The 26,456-nt window shown below is 41.1% G+C and overlaps 1 protein-coding gene across 10 annotated transcripts in view; it reads right to left on the reverse strand.

The window, feature by feature from the left end:
- KLHL29 (kelch like family member 29) overlaps window positions 1-26,456 on the reverse strand; it is a 403,118-nt gene that overhangs the window by 164,067 nt on the left and 212,595 nt on the right. Inside the window, exon 1 of one of the 10 annotated variants that reach the window (XM_072858452.1) lies at window positions 10,298-10,472. The exons of the other annotated variants lie outside the window; for them this stretch is intronic. Coding sequence (XP_072714553.1) covers window positions 10,298-10,384 — 87 coding nt within the window. The 5' untranslated portion in view covers window positions 10,385-10,472. Of the gene's footprint in view, window positions 1-10,297; window positions 10,473-26,456 lie in introns of those variants that run through there. 10 annotated transcript variants of the gene reach the window in all.

The raw sequence follows: 26,456 nt of genomic DNA on the forward strand, positions 1-26,456 counted from the left end.
AATAAAGACCCTCTTAAAGTTTAGTAAGCTTTTAAAAATATTTTACTATTTAACCAAAAATGTCTCCCCTGTTTTGTGGGGGTTCTAGGATAATTTTCAGGGAATAAAGCTCAAAACAGTAAAAGAAGAGTTTGGATCACACTAAGTATTAACTGAAACTATTTTGCTAGTTTAATTTACGTTACTATTTTAAGCAGAGTTTCTTTTAATGATTCAAGACACATTTCCACTCTAATCCCCTACTCCTGTTTGGAAGCAAACAGATGAAAGTGATGAAATGCAATGCAGATGATAAATTCATGCCACTCGAAAAGTGGCAAATGACATTTACTGGTCTCTCAGTTCCCATTTCATGATTGATATAGAACTATAAACAAGAAAATAAGTACTGTTAAAAATCTTTCTATACAGTGGCAAGTAGGGTTTTAATGGTGGTTTGCCTGTGCTTATTAACAAGCCATAGCAGTTGCTGCACACTTATCAGCAACCGCGTAAGAGCTCAGCCTACTGTAGAAGTCCTGAGTCCATGTACTTTCAATTTTAGAGCATAACCATCATATGCTCCACAAACCAATGAAATTTCTAATAATACAAACCAATGATGTGTTAAATTGAGACACTTCTAGCTTGAATGCCAAAAACTTCACTATGATTTAAAGGATCTGTGCTTACCTTTCTCTATCAATTTACTGTTAATTTGCTGCTATTGGAGCAATTTACAAAAAGGAAAAAAAAAAGGTAATATTTTATTTAATTTCTAATATCAATCCTGGTCATTTCAAATATACACTTAAATGCCATTTATTGTATGAAAGGCAATACAGTAATTCAAAAGGAGTAAGAGATGGCATGAGAAGCGTTGAGGGGGAGCAGGCAAAAAGAAATCAGTCTGCAAAGTATCTGCATTTAGAAATAGGTGGCAATCCGCACTACTCTCCTTAGAAGAGGCAGAGGCATTAACAAAATTTTAGGTCATAAATGTTTGCCTATTTCAACTGCACCAAGCATTACATATTTTGTTTATTATTTATTACCTGGTTTTGCTACTGTGCTGGTTATCATCGCATTGTAGCTTTACATATAATCTGTAGCAATCAACATGAGAATGTCCTACAAATGTGTTTTTTTTTAAATGTGCCTTCCACCTTATTTCACCCCAACTCCTCAAGACGGCACCTAACCATTTATTTATGACTCTGCACTTTATACCAAAATCGGACATACAGCAAGTTTTTTTTCCTCAGTATCCTGTTCCCACTTTCTACTCAGATACAAAGATAAATTGTAATGACCTTGCATGAATCATACTGATGTCACGCAGTCTAGTCCGTGGAATAATTATGAAAGCACTTTTCGATCTCTGTCTCCAGGGGCTCTCTAACAGTCCCTTAAAATCTTTGCCACATCTTTCCACTCTCCAATGGGCTTCTGGGGCAACTACAAAGTCATAGCTTGAAAGAGAATGGAAAATGGTCAGGGTGAATTCAGGCACTTGTAATAAAGAACATTTAAAATTGGCTTTGCGATTAAACTATTGCTTAGCCAGGTTAGACGTGGCCTTCAGCAAATCAGGATACACTGAAACCACTATAATTCTTTTTGCAGCAGTTATACTGCTAAGCAATTTGAGAAATTTCAAGCTTTGCTACTAGACAGCAGCGGAGCACAGCTCAGGTCAAACGGATCCCTTGCATAAACTTAGTGAAACGGAGCAGCTCTACCAGGTATAGATCTGCTCCTCAGAGTTCAGGTACAAGGTTAGAAATTGATAAGTTAATTGTCCAACATCAGGACCTGCAGCAAAAGCAGTTGCAACAATTAAATGTTAACTTTATATACCAGGGGAAAGCAAGAAAGATACCTCGCCCATTGGTATCATCTCCTACTGACCTTCAGTTGCCTGGATATCATCATGCTCAGACTACCTTGTTCTGTGCCAGCTTCAGTGCACAGTGGAGAGAAAGACAAAGATCTCAGACCTCATTTGTGAGTAGAAGGTGCTAGCCACTCAGTTCGCCTTATGGACATGGTATTTAACAACCTGCCCTGGAACAGTTTGCTCCATCTGTCCTTGGTCCAACACCCATCCCCTGCGCTGCTGGAAACCCTAGCACAGTTTACTGCAAGAAGGTAACCGCAACCTGCAGGCACTGTGACCCCAGCCACAAAAGGAGCACAGAAGAGACTTTAAAACAGCACCTGCATTGTCAGAAAGTCAGTGTTAAGACTGTAACATTGAAATGATGAGGTGGACTACTGGAGCTGTTTCTAAATTATTTTTTGTCCTGTGGTTTATAAAATTACATAGAATCACAGAATCGTTTAGGTTGGAAAAAACCTTTAAGATCATCAAGTCCAACCGTTAACCTAGCACTGCCAAGTCCACCACTAAACCGTGTCCCGATGCACCACATCTATATGTCTTTTAAATACCTCCAGGGATGGTGATCCAACCACTTCCCTGGGCAGCCTGTTCCAATGCTTCATCACCCTTTCAGTGAAGAAATTTTTCCTCATATCCAATTCAAACCTCCCCTGGTGCAACTTGAGGCCATTTCCTCTCATCCTATCAGTTGTTACTTGGGAGAAGAGACCGACCCCCACCTCACTACACCCTCCTTTCAGGTAGTTGCAGAGAGCGATAAGGTCTCCCCTCAGCCTCCGCTTCTCCAGACTAAACAATCCCAGTTCCCTCAGTCGCTCCTCATCAGACTTGTGCTCCAGACCCTTCACCAGCTTCCTTGCCCTTCTCTGGACACGCTCCAGCACCTCCATGTCTCTCTTGTAGTGGGGGGCCCAAAACTGAACACAGTAGTCGAGGTGCAGCCTCACCAGTGCCAAGTACAAGGGGACGATCACTGCCCTAGTCCTGCTGGCCACACTATTTCTGATACAAGCCAGGATGCCATTAGCTTTCTTGGCCACCTGGGCACACTGCTGGGCTCATATTCAGCTGGCTGTTGACCACACCCAGGTCCTTTTCCACCAGGCAGCTTTCCAGCCACTCTTCCCCAAGCCTGTAGACTTGCATGGGGTTGCTGTGGCCCAAGTGTAGGACCTTGCACTTGGCCTTGTTGAACCTCATACAATTGGCCTCGGCCCATCGATCCAGCCTGTCCAGGTCCCTCTGTAGAGCCTTCCTACCCTCAAGTAGATCAACACTCCCGCACAACTTGGTGTCATCTGCAAACTTACTGAGGGTGCACTCGATCCCCTCATCCAGATCATTGATAAAGATATTAAACAGAACTGGAATCATCACAGCGTAATTTAAGTTGGAAGGGCCATCTAGTCCAAGCCCCTGCTCAAAGTAGGGCCAACTTCAAAGTTAGAGCAGGTTGCTCAGGACTTTGCCCAGTGGAGTCTGGAATATCTCCAAGGATGGAGATGCTACACCTTCTCTAAGCAAGTTGCTCCAATGCTTTGACCACCTGATTTTGTTCTTAATATAGAACCGGAATTTCCCTTGCTGCAGCTTGTGTCTGTTGCCTCTTCTCCTTCTGCTGTGCTCCAATGAGAAGAGTCTGGCTCTGTCTGCTCTTTACCTTCCCATAGGTAGCTGTACACAGCAAGAAGAGCTTTCTCTTATTAAAGCTGAACAAAACCCATCTCTCTTGAGCTTTTCTTTCTATGCCATGTGCTCTCCCTCCCTAAACAATTTAGTAGCCATTCACTGGACTCACTCCAGTATGTCCATATGTTTCTTGTACTGGACTATCCCAAACTAGACACGAGTGCTGAACAGAGAGGAAGCATCACTGCGCTGGACCTGCTAGCTACACTCCCACTAATGAATACAGCCAGTATGCAGTTCACTTCCATTTCCAGAGGAGCACACTGATGGTTTGACATTCAATTTGTCCTCAGGTCCTTTTCTGCAGAGCTGACTCCTGAGGAACCCCCAGGAACCAGTCACTGGCTTCATGCCATGATCACAACCCTTCAAGACTAGTAGTCCAGTCAGTTTTCCACCCACCTTACAGTACACCTATGCAAAATATATCTCCAATTTGGAAACACAGCTCCAATTTGCATACAAGGGTACTATGGGAGACTGTCAAAAGCCTTGCTTAGGTCAAAGTGAATGACTTCCACTGCTCTCTCCTTGTCTGGTCCCATGGACTTGTATATGTCCAGGTGACTAAGTGGCCCCTTGGCCAATCTTCTTCTACCATGGGTAGTACTTTAGTCCCCCAAACTCTGCCACTAGGAAGGGAGCCAGGGAGATCTGAGAGCAGACCATCCTTGGGTGATAATATGTTAGCTGTTCTGCTACCCACGCTCCAAGAGTATGTCCTTGTGTGAGAGTTTCTTGGGGAAAATTTAAGATCAGGTTGGGCCTGATGAGCTCCCTGATTCCTGAGGACATAACACCTGTCTATAGAGATAAAAAATATTGGTGTTTATATCTTAAGAAAGGCACGACCATCTGCTGCCTGCTGAAGAGAAATAAACACTAAGGGATACACACGACCTCAATTCTTTCAGTGAATCACTTGAGGATAAGGTAAATTGGTGAAAGCTCTTTGTCACTTGGTGATGTCTATGCCATGGGAAATGTGGGCCCTGAGGCATAAAGATCCCATATGCTTTTCATCAATACTATGCCGTTCCTTTGGCAACAGTAAGCCCCATCCCAATGGGACACTTGGGGAAGGCGGGCTCAGGACCGAGTGGATGTGGTGGGGGAAATCTGAGCAGGAAAAAATGCATAACAGGCTCTTAAAATTGAGGTAGTTTGTGGCTGTGAATGTCACGGATGAGTTGTGTTTTAGGTGAACTTACCCAATCTTCCATGAGTTTTAGATGTTCCACAATTTCACTGAAGGCTCCCCTGCTCCTTTCAAGGGGAGACACAATTCAGTTCTCCAGGCTGTTTGCTATTGCACTTATGTACACACACCTGTATTTATACATGCAAATGAACCTTGATAAAATTAGGCTTCTCTACAGCCCATATTCCTTCTTTCTCAATGACAATCTTGCAACTACCGAAGCATCCATTTCTGACCAATTTCTCATCATTTAACACAATGGTTGTGCTGCCTGTATTGCATTTGCCAACTACCAAATCTTTCTTTGGAAATGTAAGGAAACAGAGGAGAAGCCAAAAACAGTCACCTGCTGAAAAATCTTAGTGTATCTAATATTTTCTTATTTGTCGTTTTTTTATTGAACACTGACAAATAACTTTGACGTCTTACAGACAGGGAGGTGATGTTGATTGCCTACGGTAAAGTATGATGCAACAGGTTTAATATCATGCTCTACCTCCAGCTACATGCTGAGATTTTTCACAAGCTTCAGCTTTTCAGATGCCAATGTTTGTGTTTTGACACACATTAGTACAGATGAAAGTTTAGTCACAGATGTATAAACTCCTAAATGGTTTTAGTTATGTTATAAAATGCAAAATTTACCACTACCAAAAGCTTCTCTATTATCAAAATGATATCAATGAAAATGCTGAGAAACAAACTGGTGGTTGCAATACGATTCAACATTTCTTTCAATTTTTTAAAAACATAAAACTTCTTTTCATTCCCAAGGAACTTTTCAACCATCACATACCCCCAAAAGTTTCAAAGTGACTTTGAAATAAGATCAGCCACACATATTAAAAAAAAATAAAATCTTAACGTTCTTTGAAAGAGGAAAGAAAAGTCCTTATTTCCAATGTCTTTTTATGTATTATCTTTTTTTTACCCCCTCTAAAGAAAGCTACCGAGGAACATGGGTGTCTTGCTCAGCAGTGATGCCTGTGATGTAGAAAGAGAGAAAACATCCAGCACTTAAGCAGAAATACCCTGATATTTCTTTGAATGCCTTTCATACTACTTCAAACAAATACATTTCCCCCCATTCAAAACAGCAAGTTGCCTCATAGCAGGTCTTGCTTCCTGCACACAACCATCCAGTTGCCCTGACATCCCTCCGCTCTTTCCATCCCACTTCTGTAACAGGCTGTGAAAATGAGACCAGGGAGACTTGGATGTGTGTGTGTGGGTCAGTTCGCAGTTCTAATTTGTTTGAAAAAGGTTCCAAGAGAGATATTCTCTGATTAAACCACTTTGAGAGCCCTCGCTCTGTGCTGAATTGAGGCTGTCCGTGGGGACATGGACTCTGGGCACCTGGGTGTAGGGGGAAGCTCAGGCTCAGAGCAGGGAGCTGGCGGTGACGCAGTATTCCAGGCTGCTTTGCTGTGGTCTGTTTGGAGATGCTGAGCCTTCCTAGGGCTCATCATCCTTCAGTCCTCAGCCAGCCTGATGGTGGGAACCATATCAGAAAATGACCTGGAGCTGCATCTTCTCTTGTTTTTTTCATGGAGGTGAGAAAAGTTCAGATACAGCACAAGTTCATAAATAACTTTAAGCTACCTTTGAAAGAACCAGTCCTTATTAGACGTGTCTGGTCTAAAAGGTGATCACAGAGAAAGCTAACACCAGCTCTGAACTACTGAGGTACATGAATTGTTTTTGATCTTAATGATCGTAAATACAAACTGCCTTCTGATCCACTTTCTCCTTTTACACTGCCCTGTCCTCCTCTCCATCACCACTTTAGTCTCTCTGGATGCTCTCCTCACCTCGATAAGCAGCTCCTGAGCTCTGCTTCTTCCCTGTCTTTAGGATCAGTGTCCATTGATTGCCCCATCTTGTCAATATATTTATGGAGAATTTTGGAAGAATATATGCAAATGTATTTTTTGCACACTTTGCTTGACTACTTTCCCTCCACTCACTGTCTTTTACTTTGCCACGCACACACACCGGTTATCGCTCTATTTGTGCATAAATCAGGTTCAACACTCGCAGTGCAAACGTCTCTGCATCACAACAGCACTGAGCTCAATTTTCAGCTTCATGGCATCATGCTGTCCCTTAGTAGGATGCAGGACAAGATTAAGATCAGTAGCCTAGTTCATCTATACCAAACATGTCTTGGGCAGCAGTTACTACTCCTGTACTCATCACAGAGCCAAGCACAATTTACACGTGGTAGACCTCACCTGAGTGACCACCGTCAAACTGCACTTCCTTTGACCCCATGGACATTAAGGCTATATCCTTAACAGCGAACCAAGTAGTGCCAACTTTTGCAATGCAGCTGGGAATCCTTTGGGAGATTGTCAGTTGGGTCGAGACAAAATTGTACCAAGAACCATTTACACAACTGAGCATTACTGGGCGTCAGGGACCCTGACTATGCCCATTCACCGACGCTGCTTAACTGAATGGTATACACGCAGCCTGCACTTACTAAAGGAGTACCTTTGCAATGGGACAGCTTTAGTCTCTACACAGTTTTTACCATGAGACTGTTTTTTCTACCACAGATACTCAATTGCAGCATCACTCGCATTTTCTAAAATGTTAACTCTCAAAATGTTAGCTGCTGTTAAATTCTAAAAATGCTCTAAATAATATCTGTGTTTGTAGAAATTCAGCTTCATTTATGGACTCTGAAAAGACAATGTATAGACTCACAGCTGTCTGAAGTGACAAAAAATAAAACCTTGAAACAAACACATCCGTGGATTCTCATTAGAGCCCTAACAAGTGAAAAGACTGTAGTGCCAGCACATCTGAGGTCAGGAGAGACAGAAAGGAAATATCTCGTGAGCACAAGGACCATTCAAACTCTCCCCAACAACCACAGTGCTGAAGAAGCTAAAAGCATTTTATTATAAGCAGCTAAAGACTTATTGCACTGAGCTTGACAATGTCTTCCTAAGCTGAAATGACAGAAGGGCTGATAGTTTATGCAGTGTGCAACTGAAGACTAATTCAATGCCCCAAATTCTTCCCCGTAGCCATTTCAGTGACTTCAAGGGAGCTATTTTGCCAAAGGTATTATGAGAATATTTTTATTTCAATAAAATGGCTACTTTGCTGGAATTAATTCCGACAGATGTTTTAGCAATTACGAAATCACTTAACTAATTATCTCAAATACCTTTTTGGCCATCTCCACTATGATAAACACCTCAAACTAAATTATACTGAGTAAACCGCAGTGGGATTGTACAAAACCTTGGCTTTGGGAGAGACAGGATGGAAGTTAGCGCTTGGCACTTAATGTCATCAGCATTATAATGATTCAGCTAGAGTATACATAATTTTGTTGCTGACCTTACATTATTATATAATTAAGGTAATTTAAGTAATTACTTGCTAAAAAGACTAATTTTGTTCATCAACATAAAGACTCTCAAAGCACAGCAATATGAGGGAATTAGATTCCAATACAGCAATTTGGGGAGAATTAGAACCTCCAGTGAATAAAGTAAAACAGAAGTAAGCAGTAAAACGGAAGAGAGGACAGTAAAAGTTCATGAAACCTGGTTACTACCCTCTGTTCTGTCACAGACATTCCCTGAAGCTCCCCAGTACTCTAAGCATAGTAAGGATTTTCTTGTCACATGTAAAGTATTCACCGTGAGACTTCTAACTGTAAACTTAAATTTAATAAGTAAAGAAGCTAAAACTCTTTCCCAAGCCAGACAAGCAAAAATCTTTCCTTAGAGATGTCTGTAATCAGAGCGACTCTTCTGAAGACAATTTGGCCTCTCCCCTTCAAAATACGATTATCCTAGAAGAACCTAACCAATTAACTCTTTAATTGAGTACACCGAGTATGCAGTAATCTCAGTTATTTCAAGCCATAAGCTCATCCATAAAAATAGACCATCTCATTCCTGCACAATAATGTAATTTTAAACCACGGAGGTTTTCTTCTGGAGACAGGTCTTATTACAAATGATCATATTAAACACTGGTGTCTTTTGCAAACATACCAAGAGCTAAAAGGAAGACTTTGATGTCAAAAGAGTGTTACATTCGAGAAACCTCAAGAACATTTTTTTGGATTACTGTCAATTCATTATTTCTTTTAGAGGTGACAACCTGCTTGTTTATCTGTGTTCAGACACTGTAAAACTTTTTCTGTCTTTAAACTTTATAAAACTGAAATTCCTATAGCAGAAAATAATTTATCCAGATTTAAACCTTGCTTGTGGTTGTTCCTGATGCTATTTTGAACTGGATGATGACATGTACTTGCTTTTATGACAGGAGGAAGATTCTGTTACAAGTAATCAATATTTTGTTTGTTTAATAACTAAGAAATTGCTTGAGTATATAACTGAGGAGTTAATTATTTGGCAGGCCTATGAAACATGCTAATTAGAATTTTAAGTTACGAGAAGCCTACAGAAGTATTTAATAGAAGAAGCTACACTCGAAGAGACTATTTTAGTACTTCAAGCAAGTGTGCCATATTAATATAAACTTTCGAAGTACTTTATCTATGAAGCCAGGAGAATTTGATATATACAATCTATATTTTTAATGCAAGTGAAAGAACTTTCAAGCACTCTTAAGAACGTCAAGCTTAAGAACTTATGGGACTGCAACAATATTGCGAAGAATATGGGTTTTCCAAAATAAAATTTCAAAGGCATTACAGAACCTGATGCATTAAGAATGGAAAGTTACTGCCCAATTCAGAAACATCACTGCAAGCAGAGAAACTCACCACTGACCATATATATGAGAGACAAAGCAAGAGGAGGATGCCCAGAGAGCCCCCAAAGAATCCGAGAGCATTTTGCAAACAAGCTGTCACCCAGACTCAAACATAAAGGGATGAGAGAAATTACATCAACGGCACTTGCAGAGGTCTACTTGTTATTGATGTTGCTTTTATTTGAACATTGAAATGTTGTTGCAACTTGAGTTTCATTAAAAGCTCATTCCATTAAACCCCAAGCAGCTAGACAACATAAGCTGACTAAGGTAAGACAGAGTCTGTGAGGGATTTAACTCGAATTTAAGATGCTTAATTTTCATTAAACTTTCTGTCTCAAATTGTTCTTTAAACAAACTGGAGGTTAAATGACATTGAGATTTTAAGTGAATACTTTCAGAGCTGTTTCATCAAGTAACTGAATTAAAGCTTTCCTCCAGTTACAAAGCTTCCTGGGATTTACTTTTGTCCTCTCGTAAACATTTTTAGTTTTGCTAGGTCAAAAAAAAGACTCACCTTTCTGAATAGACTTGTCATTAGAACTAGCTGGATTATCTATGATAATTATCTGTGCTCCATCTTAGGACTTAATACCACTTCCCTCCATAATAAAAGTAGGTATGATTTGCATGGATGATGCAGTTTGCATCTTCCCCAGGGAACAGCGGAACTAACGTGGAGTTTTATTGCTTATTTTTTGACACCATTTTTTATACGAAGAAAAAAACAGATTTGTGATTAATAACTTCCATTTCCTTTGTTTGCTTACTTTTGTCAGGTTTTCCTCCAGGGCATGGTAAGAATCTTTGCAGTATGACACTAATAGGACCGTCGCATCCCTGAAATTGCATCGCATAAACAATTACATGTAATTCAGTTCATGGTTTCCTCAGAGGCTTCCTCAAAGGCTACATTATTTGGTTCCTGACTCTAAAATATTTTCTCCTTCATATCTAGCAACACTAAAAAGGATAAGAGGAGACTTCATCAAAGCCTAGTGCTACCCTACAGTGGGAAAAAAATTCTCATTCTTTAACATAATGGACAAAGTCTAAAGGGATCCAGTTGCTGGGAGCTGTAGAAGGGTACATTCAAATGGGAAATAAGGTGAAGGTTTTTGACATTAGTTAACCACTGGAACATACTGTCAAGGAATAAGGAGGACTGCTCATCATGAATCAAACGAAGGATGAAGGAGATTTTCATGCCATGTTCTTGCTCCATCATAAAGTACGGAATCTGTTCCAGGATCACTGGGTGAAACTCTATGGCCTTTCAGAAGGTATCACAGGCATCATCTGTGGTCTTAAACTCTACAAATATATGGAGGAAAAAAAATCTCTTATATGTTGGCCAAAGTGGTTATGAGGAAATAAAATGTGTCACATAAAAAAGAAAGGCTACAGAGATATTAAATGGTAAAAGGAAAGCAACAAACAACTAATAAACAGCTTTGACTGGCTTGAAGAGGGTTCATCTTCAAGTGCTTTTAATTGGAAAAAATGGTGGGTAAATTTGGCTTCGGGCTAATAAAGTACAGTGGAAAGTTGTGATAGGTCTGAGAAGTAAAAAGTTTGGAGCTGTATTTTAGCAATGGAATACTGAGGGATGAACTTCTGCTGTGGAAATGGGACCTTCTCCTTTCACCCCCAAATAATTTTTAGCAATTTTAACATCTATGTGAAATAGAGCTTATTTTATTTTCCATAAGCTAGAGAAGAAAACATATTTGTTTTTATTGTCTGCATATGAAATAGCATTACTCATGTATTTCCCTGTGTATCAGTGTCATCATCTAAGGAACATGCAAACCTCCCAGAACCTGCCTGAAAGGTCCAGCCCTTTCATGCATGAATGAAGAACTCAAGTGGTTTGAGAAGTACAGCTAGGTCTTATGGCTGTCGGTTTCATCTCAGCCATCTACAAATACTTTCATACAAGTAAACAATAGATAGCATTAAAGAGAACAATGAAAAGAATTCTGTAAACCTACATGCAGTCTAGGTTTTCAATTTGAGAGTAGTAATGTGCTTATCATTCTTCAGAATTGAGCCACTTCTAGAGGAAGTTCAAAAATAAAGTACAGTAAGCAGGATGAAATATTTTCAGTCATGAAATACTTCCACTGCACCTTACAACTTGGGAATCCGCTGGATGAAAAATGTCATTTCCAGGAGTAAAATAAAATAATATGACAACATGAGAAAACGATTGTTGTAAAATATTTACTCCCATCTGTGAGCATGTAAGCTCTTGCTGTCCTTGGTGGGGATAAATTTGATAACCACTCTAACAGGTAATGTGAACAAAAGGTGTATCATATCCACCAGTGTGAAGAAGCGATCTTCATGACACACAGCCAGCATGTCTGCTGATGCTGATTTTTTCAGCTAATTCTGTGTTCTCCAATTGACCTGCAGCTCCCTTATTTCTGGAGGTATTAGCATCCTCTCTATGGCTTCAAGGATATTTCCTGAAATTGTCCTTTTTATAATATTAGTCTAGTAAGACCGGCAGGAAATAAAATGCTGACAAGCAATCAAAGAAGTTATTTTCTAAAGGAGTTTCTCTAGAGAATCGGGTCAAAAGCCTACTTCTAGCCTTGAACACTTGGAAGACATGAAAGAAAGCTTTGTTTTAGAAGCTTAGATGTCTACACACAAAGTTGATAATTGTTTTCTCTTTTTTCTGTTTATTGCTTTTGAAGAAATTCAGTTCGAGACCCAGGATGCATCAAAGAAAGATGTGTATTTGGATGAGCTTTGTTTGATGGCAAGAGCTTTTCCTTATTAAGTCATCAAAACAGCCTGGAGTGAGAAGGTAGCGGAAGCCTTCTGGAAAAGAGTACCAAGCATCACCGAGGACAATCACAGGGCACAGAAACTCGACAGCTTTTATGTTCTCTCTTTTTATGTGCACACAATTAGGGAGCTAGATGTCACATGTGTGAAGAGCCAAGGTGTCTGATCCAAAACTCAAGTCAATATAAACATGCCCTTTGACTTCAAATGAGCTTGAGATAAGCCCTCAAAGATTTTAGCACTAATGAGTTAGAGCTTTTCCAACATCACTTGGATAATCTTCCAGGTGGGGGTGGTGGAGGGCGGTTTCAAAAGCAGATCTGAGCTCTGTGTATTGGTTGTGATCCATCAGAGAAGATACTTTCTTTGGTCAGACAGGGACTGTTTTTCTTGTACTCTCTGTCACGGTGCAAAGTCTTTTGCAGGAATACCAGCACATACTCACCTACCAAACTTCTTGCTGCTGCAACAATCTAGGACACTGATGATGTGCTTCTGTGTTATAACATGGTTTATGGCTTTTGTTCCATTCCAGAAAAGGCCTTAATTTGTATAGAGAGCTCGATATTTCTTACAACGTATGAATATTGCTTATGGAGTGAACATAGACATGCTGCCTATGACTTCATTGCCAATGTACAGAAGGACTGGGCTATGCTGTTGATTCTCTCTAGTCTTATGTGTCTTCTGTATTTAAAAAAAACAAAAGGAATTCTATGCCCCAAACCACCAACTTTTACAGCTGCATCAGAACGCTTGTATCAGTCAATCGCAGGTTTCAAACCCAGTCCATTTTAGGGGCAAGTAATGAAAATGCTATGAGGTCCTGTGGGACTGTGCCCTTGCCCTGCCTGCCCTGCTCTTACCCTCGCTCCTGGCTCTCCCTCACTTGCCAAGAAGCCACTGCTGCTGCTCTCTGACAGTAAAGACTGGTGTAAAGATCCTGGAGCACATTTAAGTTGCTGGAAAGTACACAGAGAGGAGGAGGAAGGGCAGGAGTGTAGAAGATGACCCATGGAATGAGAGAACAACTCAGGTGCCACCCGAGCCATCCCTATCACTCCCTTTCTGTCCTCTTCTTCCATCCTTTTGCTTTGTCATGTCTAAACCAGACCCCTTTGGATACTGATTTTCAATCTGTAACGCCATGAATTTCAGACGTTGCCTTCTTCAAGTTATTTGGGCTTTTATGCTATTGCATTGATTATAAGGCCAGAGACATCACTGTTATCTGCTCTAATGTCCTGCATAATGGAGTTAAAAGGCCTTTTCTAAACTGTTTGAATAACAGCATCCTTTTAAATGGCACCTCTTCCTACTCCTCTTTTTTTGATTTCTAAGATGCCATGAAGAGAAATCTGCCACAATTCTTCAGAAATTTTCCCCAAAATAATGATGTCCACTATGGAAGCAATGTATTTAATTTCTATACAAATCCAGCGTAGATTCAGATTTCATTCCCCAGTATCTAAGAAATCTTTGCCTGACTATTGAAGTTATCTTTCCCTTGCAAGAGTTTTAGGGCTTGATCCTCAGCCCAGCCTCTGGAGAAAGGAGGAGGCAAGAGATCCAGGCTACAAGCGTGCCTTCCCCGTGAAGCCCTCGCAGGCATGGTGTCACAGAGTTTTGTTCTTGACTCAAAGGTCTTATTTTTATTTTCCGATTTTGTTTTTGCTTTTGAGAGATAATCTCCATTATCACATTCTTTCCTGTTCAATGCTTTTTAATGCATGTGTTATTTATCTTAGGAAGGTCCTTTATGCTCTTGTGTGAATTCCAATTGTTATGGCTCATTTTAATTTCCTTTGAGGCCCTTGGCCATTTTTCTGTTGGAGTATAGCTGGTTCCACTTAATAAAAGTTTTGCTATGCAGATACATGAAGCTTCTGTGCCCCACCTTTGAATCTCTGAATAAACAAGACTACTCTTATCTATCTGATATATTTTATACAGTCAAATTCAAAAGAGATGACGGAACCTAAAGCATGGGCAAAGTCATACGTAACTCTAGTATGTACAACAAACAAAAGAATTGGGGGTACAGAAAATCAAGCTATTTAATTTTCAATTTATTTTACTTTTGCCCAGTTTGTATGCTTATCTGTATTGGTGGTAAGGAACATATAGCTATCATATGGCCATATATTTGGTCTAGATAAATCCTGCTATACCTGGAAACGTTCATCAGAGGCACAATTAGCAATAACAGAATTACACAGCAAAGAAAGATGCTTCTCAAACTCATCTCAAGTCAACCCCAGAGGATTTGATCTCAACACTGCTTCTGAAGAATACTGTTGTCTGAATGTTAGATATTTCTCAAGCAAATGGTACTGTTTGACAATACCAGTAGTAATTTCAAGTGTTTTCTCATGTGTAATTTCTTTTTCCGCAGTTTATCATATCAAAACAGTTTGAATAGAGAAAATAGCCATGACTTTTCTATTTAACCAAAACTTTGTTTTCTCTCATTTATTTGTTGCCTCTAATCATGACACAATAAAGTCAAGTATTTGGGAAAAGGCCCTTCCTTTCATTGCGTGTAACATCATTAGGGACTGTGTGATTTGGATTTCCATGTCTGAATAGAAGTAATTAGAAAATATAATTCAAGTATTTTATGTCTGGGAAAGATGCTGGGATAAATTCTGCCTTTCTCTGCATGAGGCGAGGAAAATTAATTTGAGTAAAGGGCTCAAAAGCAGTCTAGAAAGCTGTATCCAAACTAGTGCATGGGACAAGAAAATGGAAGCTTCCAGGATATGGCAGAAGACAAACCAAGAGAAGGTCCCTATCTGATGTGCTGAGAGGCACATCTGCCATTGCTGCTGTATGCCCAGCAAGAACTGCAGTAGGTATCTGCAAATGGCTACCAGCTCTTCACATGGTATCTGTCTGAGGTCTACAAGGGACAAGCCATGTTAAGTATGGTACCCATCCAGTTAATGCCCTCAAGCCTACCCAGAGGCACAGATATTTTGGGAAGAACAAGGATTCATTTTGGCTTCCATGAGTGCTGCAAGACTCACCGGTAGGGAGCTAAGCGAGGTGCTCCTATTTTTAAAAGCACACACAGGGTTGTGGGTGGTGTATTGCCAACGGTGAAGGTATTTCCTATGGGCAGTGCTGCACTAGAATAAATAGGGTCACGTTTGCTCAGTTCTTAGGGTAAAAGTTATATGATTTGAAACCTGAGGTTTTTACAGCCATGTGCCTGCCTGTGCATGAGGAACCAGCCAGAAGGCAGATGTATTGCTGTGAAGCATCTATTCCTTAACTAAATGTGTGCAAGTTTGGAGCCTACATTTATGTTCTCCAAATCCACATCTAAAATATTGTTATAGGTGCCTCAAACCAGAAAAGTGAATATGTATCCTTTGTTCACCAAGAGAGGCCAAATTCAATTCAGTGTGTCCTTTATGATCTTTGAACACCACAGTCATCTTGCACCAGAGCAGAACAAGAAAAAGTGTTTTATACCTCAAATCCCTTAGATTTCTTTGCTTTAGAAGAAAAAGATCACAGCACTACTGAGAGCAACCTAGGTGCCAAAGTCAGGTAGAAAAGATCTCTCTTTGGGAGCCTTCAAAGCAACTGTTTCTCCCCAGTGACTTTATAAGGAATTTATGCACTTACTTTATGGGGGCATCTTCACCAGGCACCTAAAATTTAGGTGCAAATTAGGCACCTACATTCCTACATATGATGCACTGGTGACTGGCTTGGAATAAAGAGACTTGCAAGGGATTAAATAAAATAGCGTGAAGGATGTACAAAACACATATAAAAATATACAGATAATGAATGTTACAGCTATATACACAGACTCCTAAGACAAAACTGACTGCAGCACAAATGCTCACAGCAGCCACAAACATGAACACTCAGATTCGGAGTCAGGCTGGACATATATCTCTGCACCCTGCACCTGGGGATGGGTAACACCGAAGTCCTTCACAACGCTATCTGATATTCCTCAAGTCCAGATAAAAGAGAAAGGTTTGAAGTGAGGGACTCTAGCCTGCTCTCTCATGCTCAGCCCCAGCGCTGCTGATTTTTTAAGATATCCAAAGACAGATACTGGAGTAGGAAGGGAGGAACATGCCTCAAGGCTACTGAAATGTTCTCAGTAATAGGTTAAAAATGTGAAGCATTTAAAGTGTCTCATGTTCCCTTTGATATTCTCCAGGCGATTTCCTAAATCAGCTTCAAATTTTACTCATTTTCGGCTTTAAAACAAGCAGCGCCACAAATGATTAAAAGAAACAACAACAACAAAAAATAAACACACACCCAGATGGTAACTATTATCTGAGCCAGAAAATAGAGACAAATACATCCACTTAGGGCAAACTAACATATTGTATTATATCACTATGATGTACTGTAATGGGATATGATTTACATTAAAACTTGTTGTGAATTAGAGATTTAACTTATGGCCTTTCTCCACAAATTACAACAACAAACAAGAGCACGAAAATAAGCTCTAATAACGGCATGCATCCCATCACCATTTGCTGGATTATTTCTAGACCAAAGCCACGGATAAAATATTCAAATGTGCAGTTTCGTAACATTATTCTAGAAACGGGATTTAACTGAAAATCCTGAATCCCTGTGGTCAGCAAAGATTTTATGGCAATCTTCCCCAAATTGGGGTGTTTTAGGTGAGATTTTGACTACAAAACACTCCAGAACAGTTAGGCAGATGGTGTGACCATGGCTTATTATGTTAAATGTAATGGTCTCACTCGTACTCCCTCCATCTGTTTGCTCTATCCACCTCTTGTCTTATATCATAACCTCATAAGATACCTATTTTAGGCACTATCTTTTAGCTCTGTGTGTTGAAGCACCCAGCACAAAAGGAGCCCGCGCTTTGGGCTCTCCTTTGTTAATGCAGCTGAGCTAAACAGATAAACAACTTGTCAGGGATGAGTTTGCCACATTTATTCTCTGTAGCAAATTGTACTTCTAATTGGATAAGGTTCTCTTCCCTGCGTGCCGTCATCTGGTTTGTAATGTGGTGCACCTTTTAAGCACTGCAAAATCTCTTGCTGAGACAGCTGCATTCTGTGATGGGTACTACACAAACGTACACATAAACACGACACATTTCAGTTCCCTAATTTATATAACTACTTCCTATAAAGATCCTAGGACTGGAAGTTGCTCTGAGAGGGAGGATGACATGGTAAGTGGATTCCAAAGATCTGAGGTTTCTTCTCCCTAAGTGACTTGCCAGAGCCAAGCTCATCTGTATGCGCCAATATTCTCTAAATAATAAGAAAAAGGATAATGTTTCTCCTCCTGATGAATGTGCACTCAACTTTATCCACACGGTGCTTTAGCAGCTCTGCAAGAATGTAAAAAAGCTATCTAATTTCCTGTTTAACTTTGTCTAGAAACAATCACTGAGACCATGGAAGGCAACTTCTCCCTCCCGAATGTGCGCCCGCCCGAAAGCTCGAGACGGGGAAGGGAATGATGAATACCCACCTCCAAAGTTAAAATAGTCCTACTCCTTCCTGCTCTGTTGCAAAGGGGGGTGAGGGGGTGGGAGATGTTTGAGCCAGAATTAGTAAGCAATTACACATGCAGCACCTCTAGCAGTACTTGAGACAATGTTAATCTAGCTGCCTTGGGTACCAGCATGAAGCCTGGATCCTCACCCACATGGTGAGCCACAGATTACATTTATCCTGCTGAACCTCCTCTGTTTTTGTTACAAGCTACCGTGATTAAGGCTAGGACGGCATCCTGACTTGAATCACGGTCGCAGCTCTGTTTACAACACAGACTGACCTTTCCTTACTGACTGAAGAAACATGAATGATGTATCTGTAAATGTTAGCCTTTTTTTAAAAAAAGGAATGTTATTATCTAGCCATTAGCAATAGGGAAGTCGGAGCTGAAAAAAAGTAAGACAAAATTTTGCTACTCATGTCTCCTTGGCTTTGGCAGAGATTCTCACATCATTCTCAAGTCATTTCTGAAATGAAGATGGTAAGACGAAAGCGATGTGCAGAGAAGGGAGAACGAAATCCCATTCAGGATGAGTGTATCGGATACCCAGAGCAGTGTGACTTCTCTGCTCAGGGAAACAGCTGAGACAGCGCCAATTTTTTTGAAACTTCTGGAATTTGTGCTCACTGCCAAAGGAAAATAAGGGAAACAACTATGAAACAGAGAAAACAGTGTTATGAGAACTACGCCAGCAATGAGAAGTCAGAGAAAACAGTAATGGGAAGCAGAGTACGTCAAGGAGAGAGAGCATATGATGTCACCATGGTTTATTCTGCGGCCAAGGAGAGATCAAGTTTTGTAATGCCCTGGGTCAGGCACTAATGAGGTGGGAAGCAAAGCCACAGAAGTGACTCACAAGCAGGAGGTTACACTTTTCCATGAAAACTAGACTTCTCATGAATTTCATAATGCCAAGTATGTTTTTAGCAATCACCCTACAGGCTCATTTCTCCCTCATTTGCAACTGCCTAATATGCTTTTAGTAACTGCAGCTATCCCTGAGTTAAAATAGTAAAATAAAGAAGGCAGAGATTTTTCTTGATACCATTTTTAGCATTTTGTCCCTTTCGGATGAAATGAATCATATTGTTTACTACGGTCTTTCATTTTAGTCCTCTGTCTTATACTCCAGCTGGAAGTGGGAAGGATAACCAGCACTGTGCCCAGTTACCTCACAGTTGGTGTTAAGAGAGTACGTAACACCTGAAACGAGATGGAAAACATATGTAGGAAGTCAGAAAGACATGCCATGGGGATTGCTCCTTTGCTGTTGTGCTCAGAGGGACAAATTACTGCTCAGCAGAGCAATGCAGACCCACCAGCTCTGCCAACGTGGCACCTGCTAGCCCCAGGTCTGAACGTGGACACTTGCAGTGAACCACACGTGAACCACCCCATGGCATCAACCTTACACCTGCTACAGGAAATTAAAAGGACAAAACCCACATAAAATTCAGCTTGCACACAGCTTCAACTGTAAGCTCATGCTTTCCCCCCATAACCTATGCAAGATATTTCTGAAGAGTAAGGAGTGATGTGCCACAAAGCTTCAGTACAGAAATGAACTGCCAGCTACACATGCACTGAGAAGTATGAATGCCAAAGAGCTAAAGAAAAGCAAACAAAAAGCAAAAGAAACTGAAATGAGTTTCTACTGAAACTACTGAAAAAGAAACAGTAATGGTAACATGATATAAAAATATCAGATGTAATGAGAAGAGCAAGCAGGATTTAATGCATGCTAGCCTTGTTGGTGCTGTATAAATGTCTTGTTCTGTTCCATTCTGGTGTTATTCCAGGGTCAAGCATATTCAGTGTCCTTTATAATCAAGCTGTCAATATACAGTCTTGATGCTATACATTGATTTTCTGCCACAAAAAAGAGGAAGTTATCCCTTTGTGTTCAGCAATGTTGCAGCGACTTAATATTTCTTAGACCACAATATTGAGTATCACCACAAAGACCAGGGCATCTTCCTGGCCCCACACATTTTATCTGTAGTTTTTATGCATGTAAGTTCTTTACGAACATGTTGACAATGTAATGTAGCAATTTATTTAGTAGCAGTGGGAAATCTATGAAACTCCAGTTTGCACCGATAAACTAGTTATGCAAACTTCTGTGAACTAAAGGGAAAAGGGCAAGAAAATCCCCCTGAAATCCTCTTAAGGAAGATATGAAAATGTTAGGACTTTGATAAAACACTGTTCACAAAAGAAATGTTTGTAACAATAATAGTTAGCACTTACATAGTTTTTTCTCTCTAAGTTTCTCCAAAACTTCACAAAAGAGATCGGACTGAGCCTCACAGTGGCTAAGGAAAGTGAAGAAGAGAGTTACGTGACTTGCCCAAAACAGTATATAACGCAGCTAAGAAAATTTGCGCTTTCAGTCCCATTTCTTCCTATTAAGCATATTCTTGTCTCGCCCATTTCCTCATGTCTTTTTAGCCATGAGCAGGGATGATACAAGGGCTCTTCCACCTGAACTCCCAGCTACTTAAAATGAAAATGAAAGCCCATAACACTTTTTCTAAGGAAATTTAAACGTTAGAAAAAGCAGACATTGTCAGAGCGGTTCTACAAGCATAAAATACCCATCATCATAATTGTCAGGTGTATTTCTTTATTCTGTGTTCAGATAGTGTTTGTCAAGAAACATGTTACAAATTACGGGAAGATGTATTCAGCAAGAAAGGAGGCTGAGGGCTGAGCCCGCACAATGCCAACACTCTTCCATTACAGGATATTGATTTGGTAAGACATGAGCCCAGCCTGCGAAGTATTATCCGAAAACGGAGTAAGTAGAAAGCTGGAAGGAGCTCTACCAGCCACCTCAAAGGTGGTACCCACAAGCACAGCCTGGCCCTGGTGTAGATCTCATTCGTTTTTAAAGGTCTCCCAAGAAGACGATTCGAAACCCTGCCAAGGAACCCAATCCAGTGCTTAACTGTATCTGTCACCAGGAAGATTTTCCTACCAGCTGACTTCAAGCTCCTCTCTCAGTATCGCTTTCCAGCCAGCGAGCTCCCCTTTTATATTTGTGCATTTGGGTGTTTTTTTTCCTTTCTACTTCCACTTCTGCTTACAGAATTGTATTGCACTGATAAACCAGGTGATCAACTGAAAGCAGCCTCGGTTTTCTCCAGCCCCTTCATCTCCTCCCTGCACATCGCCATCCACACGCACTGGCACTGTGTGTGCCAGCAAGGCAAGCAGGGGACAGCCTTGGCACAGGCCAGCCCATGCAAAGCCTTGTCTTGGGCTGCCCTCTCAGCTCAACCACACTTCCTTGGTTTACTTAAGAAAATGTTACATGTGACTGTATCAAAAACCTTATTTAATTCCCAACATATCACCTTCACCATTTCCTTCTCACCTGTCAGACGGTTTCTGACACCCTGCTACGTGCAAGCAAAATAAATTGGTCTTTGACAATAAACCACAATGAAGTACCTTTAAATTACTTTCAGTGAAAAGTTTCTTATCACACTAAATATTTGCCTTTTTTCAACTTTATTTGCTAGCCTGAAAGCTTATTATTTGCTAACACCACCTCCTTAGGGAGCTAGCTGGCTCACAGTCTGCTTCTAACAGGATCCTGTAGGTCTCTGGATGCTTGTCATAGGTGGTTTCCAAAACAGACAGGGAAACTTTTTGAACAAGATCCACAGAAGAGGAAGATCCATCTGTCTGAACAAGATCCAGCCGAGCTCTTTCAAGTGATTACAAGATATTTCAGAGACTTCTAGTGGCCAATTTTACTTGGCTTGCGGCTAAATTTCGAGATCTACTTTTTAAACAGGAAGATTTCAGATCACAGATTTTTAGAATTTTGCTGAATTATGAAAAATGCTGGGAAAAAAAGAAAAGTTGGGAATATATATATATATATATATAAAAATTAAATATATATATCTATTTCATAAAACAGGACCACACACTAGTAGCATGGGATATGTGACTTCTTTAACTACCAACTACTGACATAAAAGAGGTGCTGCTTCCCCGGGGCTGTTCTGTTCAGAGCAGGAGGATGCTGGTCCCCAGGTGCCAAGTTACCCATCCTGTCCTCCCGCAGCACATTTCTCATGCAGTTTTTTGGCCTAAGCTGCAGTTTTGATCACATTTCCATTAGGCATCACCAATTGTGAGTACCCATGCATGCTGAGCGGCACATTAAAACTACTTTTTAATGTCTCACTATAGAACTTGCTTTCAATATCAAACAAAACATTAAAGATCCATTATTTCTCCATACCAGCTAAAGAGTTTTTAATGAGATTAATTACAAGAAAAGAAGAACGTATTTTTCAGAAGATCAGTTGAATAACACAACGCCTAATGTTTAGCAACTTTAAATAGCATCTATTAGATCTGAAGTTATTTGAAAAATGCCTGCGAATATTTATAGTACTTCAAGTTGTTAAACTGGACGCATTCTAAAACTGCCAGAAATAAAACTGCCCCTTTTTCTGTTATGTGCCTGTTAGAGATCTCTATACTTTTCAGAGCTCTACAGCTTTCCCATGCCTTTAAGAAATCTATATGTGCCTTGAATGGGAAATTATTTGATTTTGCAGAAATGCATAAATAAAATGTCCACCATGATCTACACATAAAATCTGAGATAAAGTAGAAGTTATCAGCATTAACCTCTCTTGTTCTGCTCGCAGAAGTCAGTAAAAAAAAGTGTTTTAAAATGGCTTCGTAGGACAATGGCTCTGTCACGATGGTGGCAATCTTCTCGCATAAAAGACCAAATAGCAGATGAGGGAAAGTGAAGAAAGAAATTACTACATAATGAAATTTAAAAATACTATATGCATGCAGCAAAGAAAGAATACTTATGAATTTATTTTTTAATCTCATTTCAGGCAGGGAGAAAAGAGACCAAGGAGAGCAAGCACAGGGGAGATGATGCTTCACTTGCTCACTGGATCTCTTTGAGGATATTACAGCCTTGTTTGACAAGGAAAGAACAGCAAAGATTAGCTATCTGGATTTCTAAACCCCCTGACCTTGTTTCTCGCTAAAGGTTAATGTCTAGGAGAGGAAGAAAATTGACATACTTCTATGAAAGCCTGAAGGTAAAAGACAAAGGGCAGTCTCAAGTGGATACTTCTCCAGCTAGAAAAAGCTGTTGCAGATCAGCGAAGGCACCAAGACTTACTTTTGCTGCTATTTTTATTATTAACTTAAACAATCTTTATTTGCATGAAGAGTTCTAATTTTGCCAGAGATGCTAAGTGAGAGGCAAAGGAAATTATTAACGCTGAAGGACTGGGATAAATCCAACACCTGAGCATAGGGAGCTTCACGCAAAGCAGCAGGAGACTCTGCCACAATTCCTGGGAAAAAAGATCCAAGGAAAGAAGCCTACATCCTACATGCCCAACTAACCAGAAGATGTGGCTAACCTGGCTGCTCTTGTCGAGATACAGAGCTGAAATGCAAATTATACGAGGAAGACAAATGACAATGCTGAAATGCAGTAAGAACATAGGAAGCACCAGTTTGGATTCATCTATGCAATCAGATGTGTACCTGTCCTCGAATATGAAAGAACAGCAGAGCTCTTTGTGGGGGGCTTGGCTTCAGGCCTTGTGACACAGCCAGAGGCGATGGGCCCATTGGGCTCCCTGGTACCAACCCTAAGCCATGGAAATGCATTTCTCAGCATATGCAACTGCTTCTCCTAAGTACTCCAAAAAAAAGAATACATTCAGGACACTTTTAATAGATCTTCGGTATTAGCCAAGAAAAAAGAATAACATTCTCCTGTAACTTCACAATTTCACAGCTGAGGTTTTCAAGCCAAATGAAAAAAAGCCACAACAACAACAACCACCATCATTCTCTCTTCCCCTTTCCAAATCGGATAGTACTGCAAAACTTGCAATCAAATCACAAGAATTGGCAAACTTGAAGATATTTACAACATTATGAATTACATTATGTCTCAGAGATTTAAATCCCTGGGAGAGGCATGTATTCCACAGGCTAAGGACATGACGGTGACCTTAGTTTAAGAGAAAGGACAGTGCCAAGGTTGACAGGCCCCCAAATTAAAATCCAGTCCAGAAAATACATTTTTCAAATGTCCTCCTGATTCTGAAAAAATCTAGCAGTCTGCCAAAGCAAGGGCTGCAAGATTATTAAAGTGCCAACTACAATTTATGCCCAAGATACCTAGCTGGCCATCTCTCATGTTACATACTGCCAAGGCTCTGGGTCGCCCATCCTTCGGGGCCCCCCATTTTATTCTGATTGAGGTCAGGTCTTCTCACTGCAAGGACTCTGATAGCAGAGCCCCATCCCTGACCATGCTTCCCAGCTTCTTGCTGCTTTCTTCTCCAAAAATTCAGCGTAAGATCAAGCCAGGCGGGCTATTCCTGCCTATTTTAATTTTCTTTCTTTATTAATGTCCCACTGCTCTGTTCTGGGGAGTTGCAAGAACATCTGCTACAAGAACAGACTTGTAGTAATTTCTACTTACTGCTGTATGGTGGCATGTATATGGACAGCATGTTTTATGTGTTTGGTGCACAGCAGAGTTGACATGAAATGGGACAGGTTAAGGGAAAACACCTTCAACATCGTCCTCTTGAGAGGTGGGAAACGGGCTCAAGCCTTGCTGCAGCCTGGCTCAGGGGCAGACGCGAATCAAGCCCTCTGCTTTTCAGGAGAAAGCCCGAATTGCATGGCTGCAATTCACTCGGTGCAGCCTGCTGGGATGGAAATATTTTAACTATTAATCAGGAAAGAGAATATGAAGGTGTGAGTAACGCCACGGCAAGGACATCCCCCTTGCCGCCGCGAGCCCCTGGACCCATGGCAGGGACGATCCACCCAGGAGGAGGAGCGGAGTGGGTGCGTGAGGCTGGCTGCTCACAGGGGGACGGATCCAGGCTGTCCCAGGCAGGAAAGGGATGGCAGCCCCGGTCAGTGCCACCCTGCGTGCAGACACAAATCGCTGAGCTATCAGGTGAAAGGGGAGCCATGCACTTCTCCCCCTCTGCAAAGTCTGCCTTTCTCTCCCCCACTTTTCTTCAAAGGACTAATGCTTCATTTTGAGTGCATCGGACTCCTTCGTTTGACACTAACACCTCACTCTCCCTGTATTTTATTCTTCCTCTCCATTTTGCTGCTGCCACGTCGATCAGAAGAACAAACCCAGTGCTGTTTAGTCATCTCCGAGCATTGAAAATGACATCGGTGATGATTTTTTCCAATTTGGCAGTCTAACAGATGGATCAATTATTTGCTGAGCCCTAATTTTAAAGCCATCCACTGTACAAAACGCAGGTCAGGACAGCAAGGGTTTGTTTTGCAATCAAACTTAGCTTCTGTGCAAGAGCAGGATTGATCTATATTACAATAGTCTGGTTGCTCTTGAGCAGAGAAGGGGGTGTGATGTGCAGATACACTCATGAGCCCAAACAAACCCAGAGCCCTGGGGTGGTGGTGTTGCTTGGTCACCTCACAGATTAGTTGCTGTTTTAACTATGCAATGTCCCTTGGAGAGAGGAAATTTTCACGTATCGAAATGTTCAAAAAGACATTGTTCAAGAAGAGCAGGGATGACAGGCAGAAAAGCAGGATGGTGAAATAGGCACGTAGGCATCTCTAGCAACACAACGCCGGTACTGTAGGTTTACAACATCCCTCCTTTCAAGCCTCCTCGGAGCCCTGTTTGCTTCCACACACACCTCCCCTGCAAATACAGACACCTTTATATTAAAATCAGCAGATTCATGGAGCAATGGGCCAGAAGGCTGTCTGGTTCCACCGCAGCTTACGCTCTTCTGATACTGCTGTGGTGTTGCTTTGCTGATTTCCACAATACCCCTCATTTTATCGCAACAGCTACCCCAGCTCCTAAACCCCCCCATTTTGCTTTCTTTTACCCCCATTAGGCAAAAAATCCAGGATGCCTCATGCAACTCAACCAGTGGAGAAGGGAGACAGCAGCGAGCCAGGCGGGAGGGGAGGAGGAAGCAAACAGTGTGTGGCCAATGTGCCGCCGGGCTGCTCAATGCCCTACTACTGCAAGGAGTTTGGACACAGCACCGATAAGCACAGCACGAAAACCATGGGGGGAACAGCTATGTATGTGCTGCTCGCTTAGTTTAGCTCTGCTTGGCCCAGCTCTATGTCAGAAGACAGGTCTTTCCCTTCCTCGCGGGGATGGTGTAAGACCCCCACGTCCATGGTGGGTTCAGCTCATATAAGGTGCATCAGCCTTCTGCTCCTCACCTCACCCTCCATCTCACCCAGTCTTCAGGCTTAGAAAAAGAAGGTGTCATTAGAGACCATAATGCCATCTCCATCAGAATAAATTCCACCTTTCCCAGGAAGATTCCCCACAGGAAATCTGTCGCTGTTTTTTAGCCCAATTTTGTGCAAGGGGGAGCTCTCACATACTAGAGAACACAATCGCAAAAGGTTAATGGAAGCACAGCAAAAAAATAATTTAAAATGCAGGGAAGAGAGCGAGTAGAGACAACTCAGGAGTCCTCAACTGTGAAAAGTTTGGGTTTATTTTCCAATTTTACTATAGGATGCAGCAGACGAATCCAGTGCTATTATTTATTG

The sequence above is a fragment of the Ciconia boyciana genome, chromosome 3 (assembly GCF_034638445.1).
Source record: "Ciconia boyciana chromosome 3, ASM3463844v1, whole genome shotgun sequence".
NCBI lineage: Eukaryota > Metazoa > Chordata > Aves > Ciconiiformes > Ciconiidae > Ciconia > Ciconia boyciana.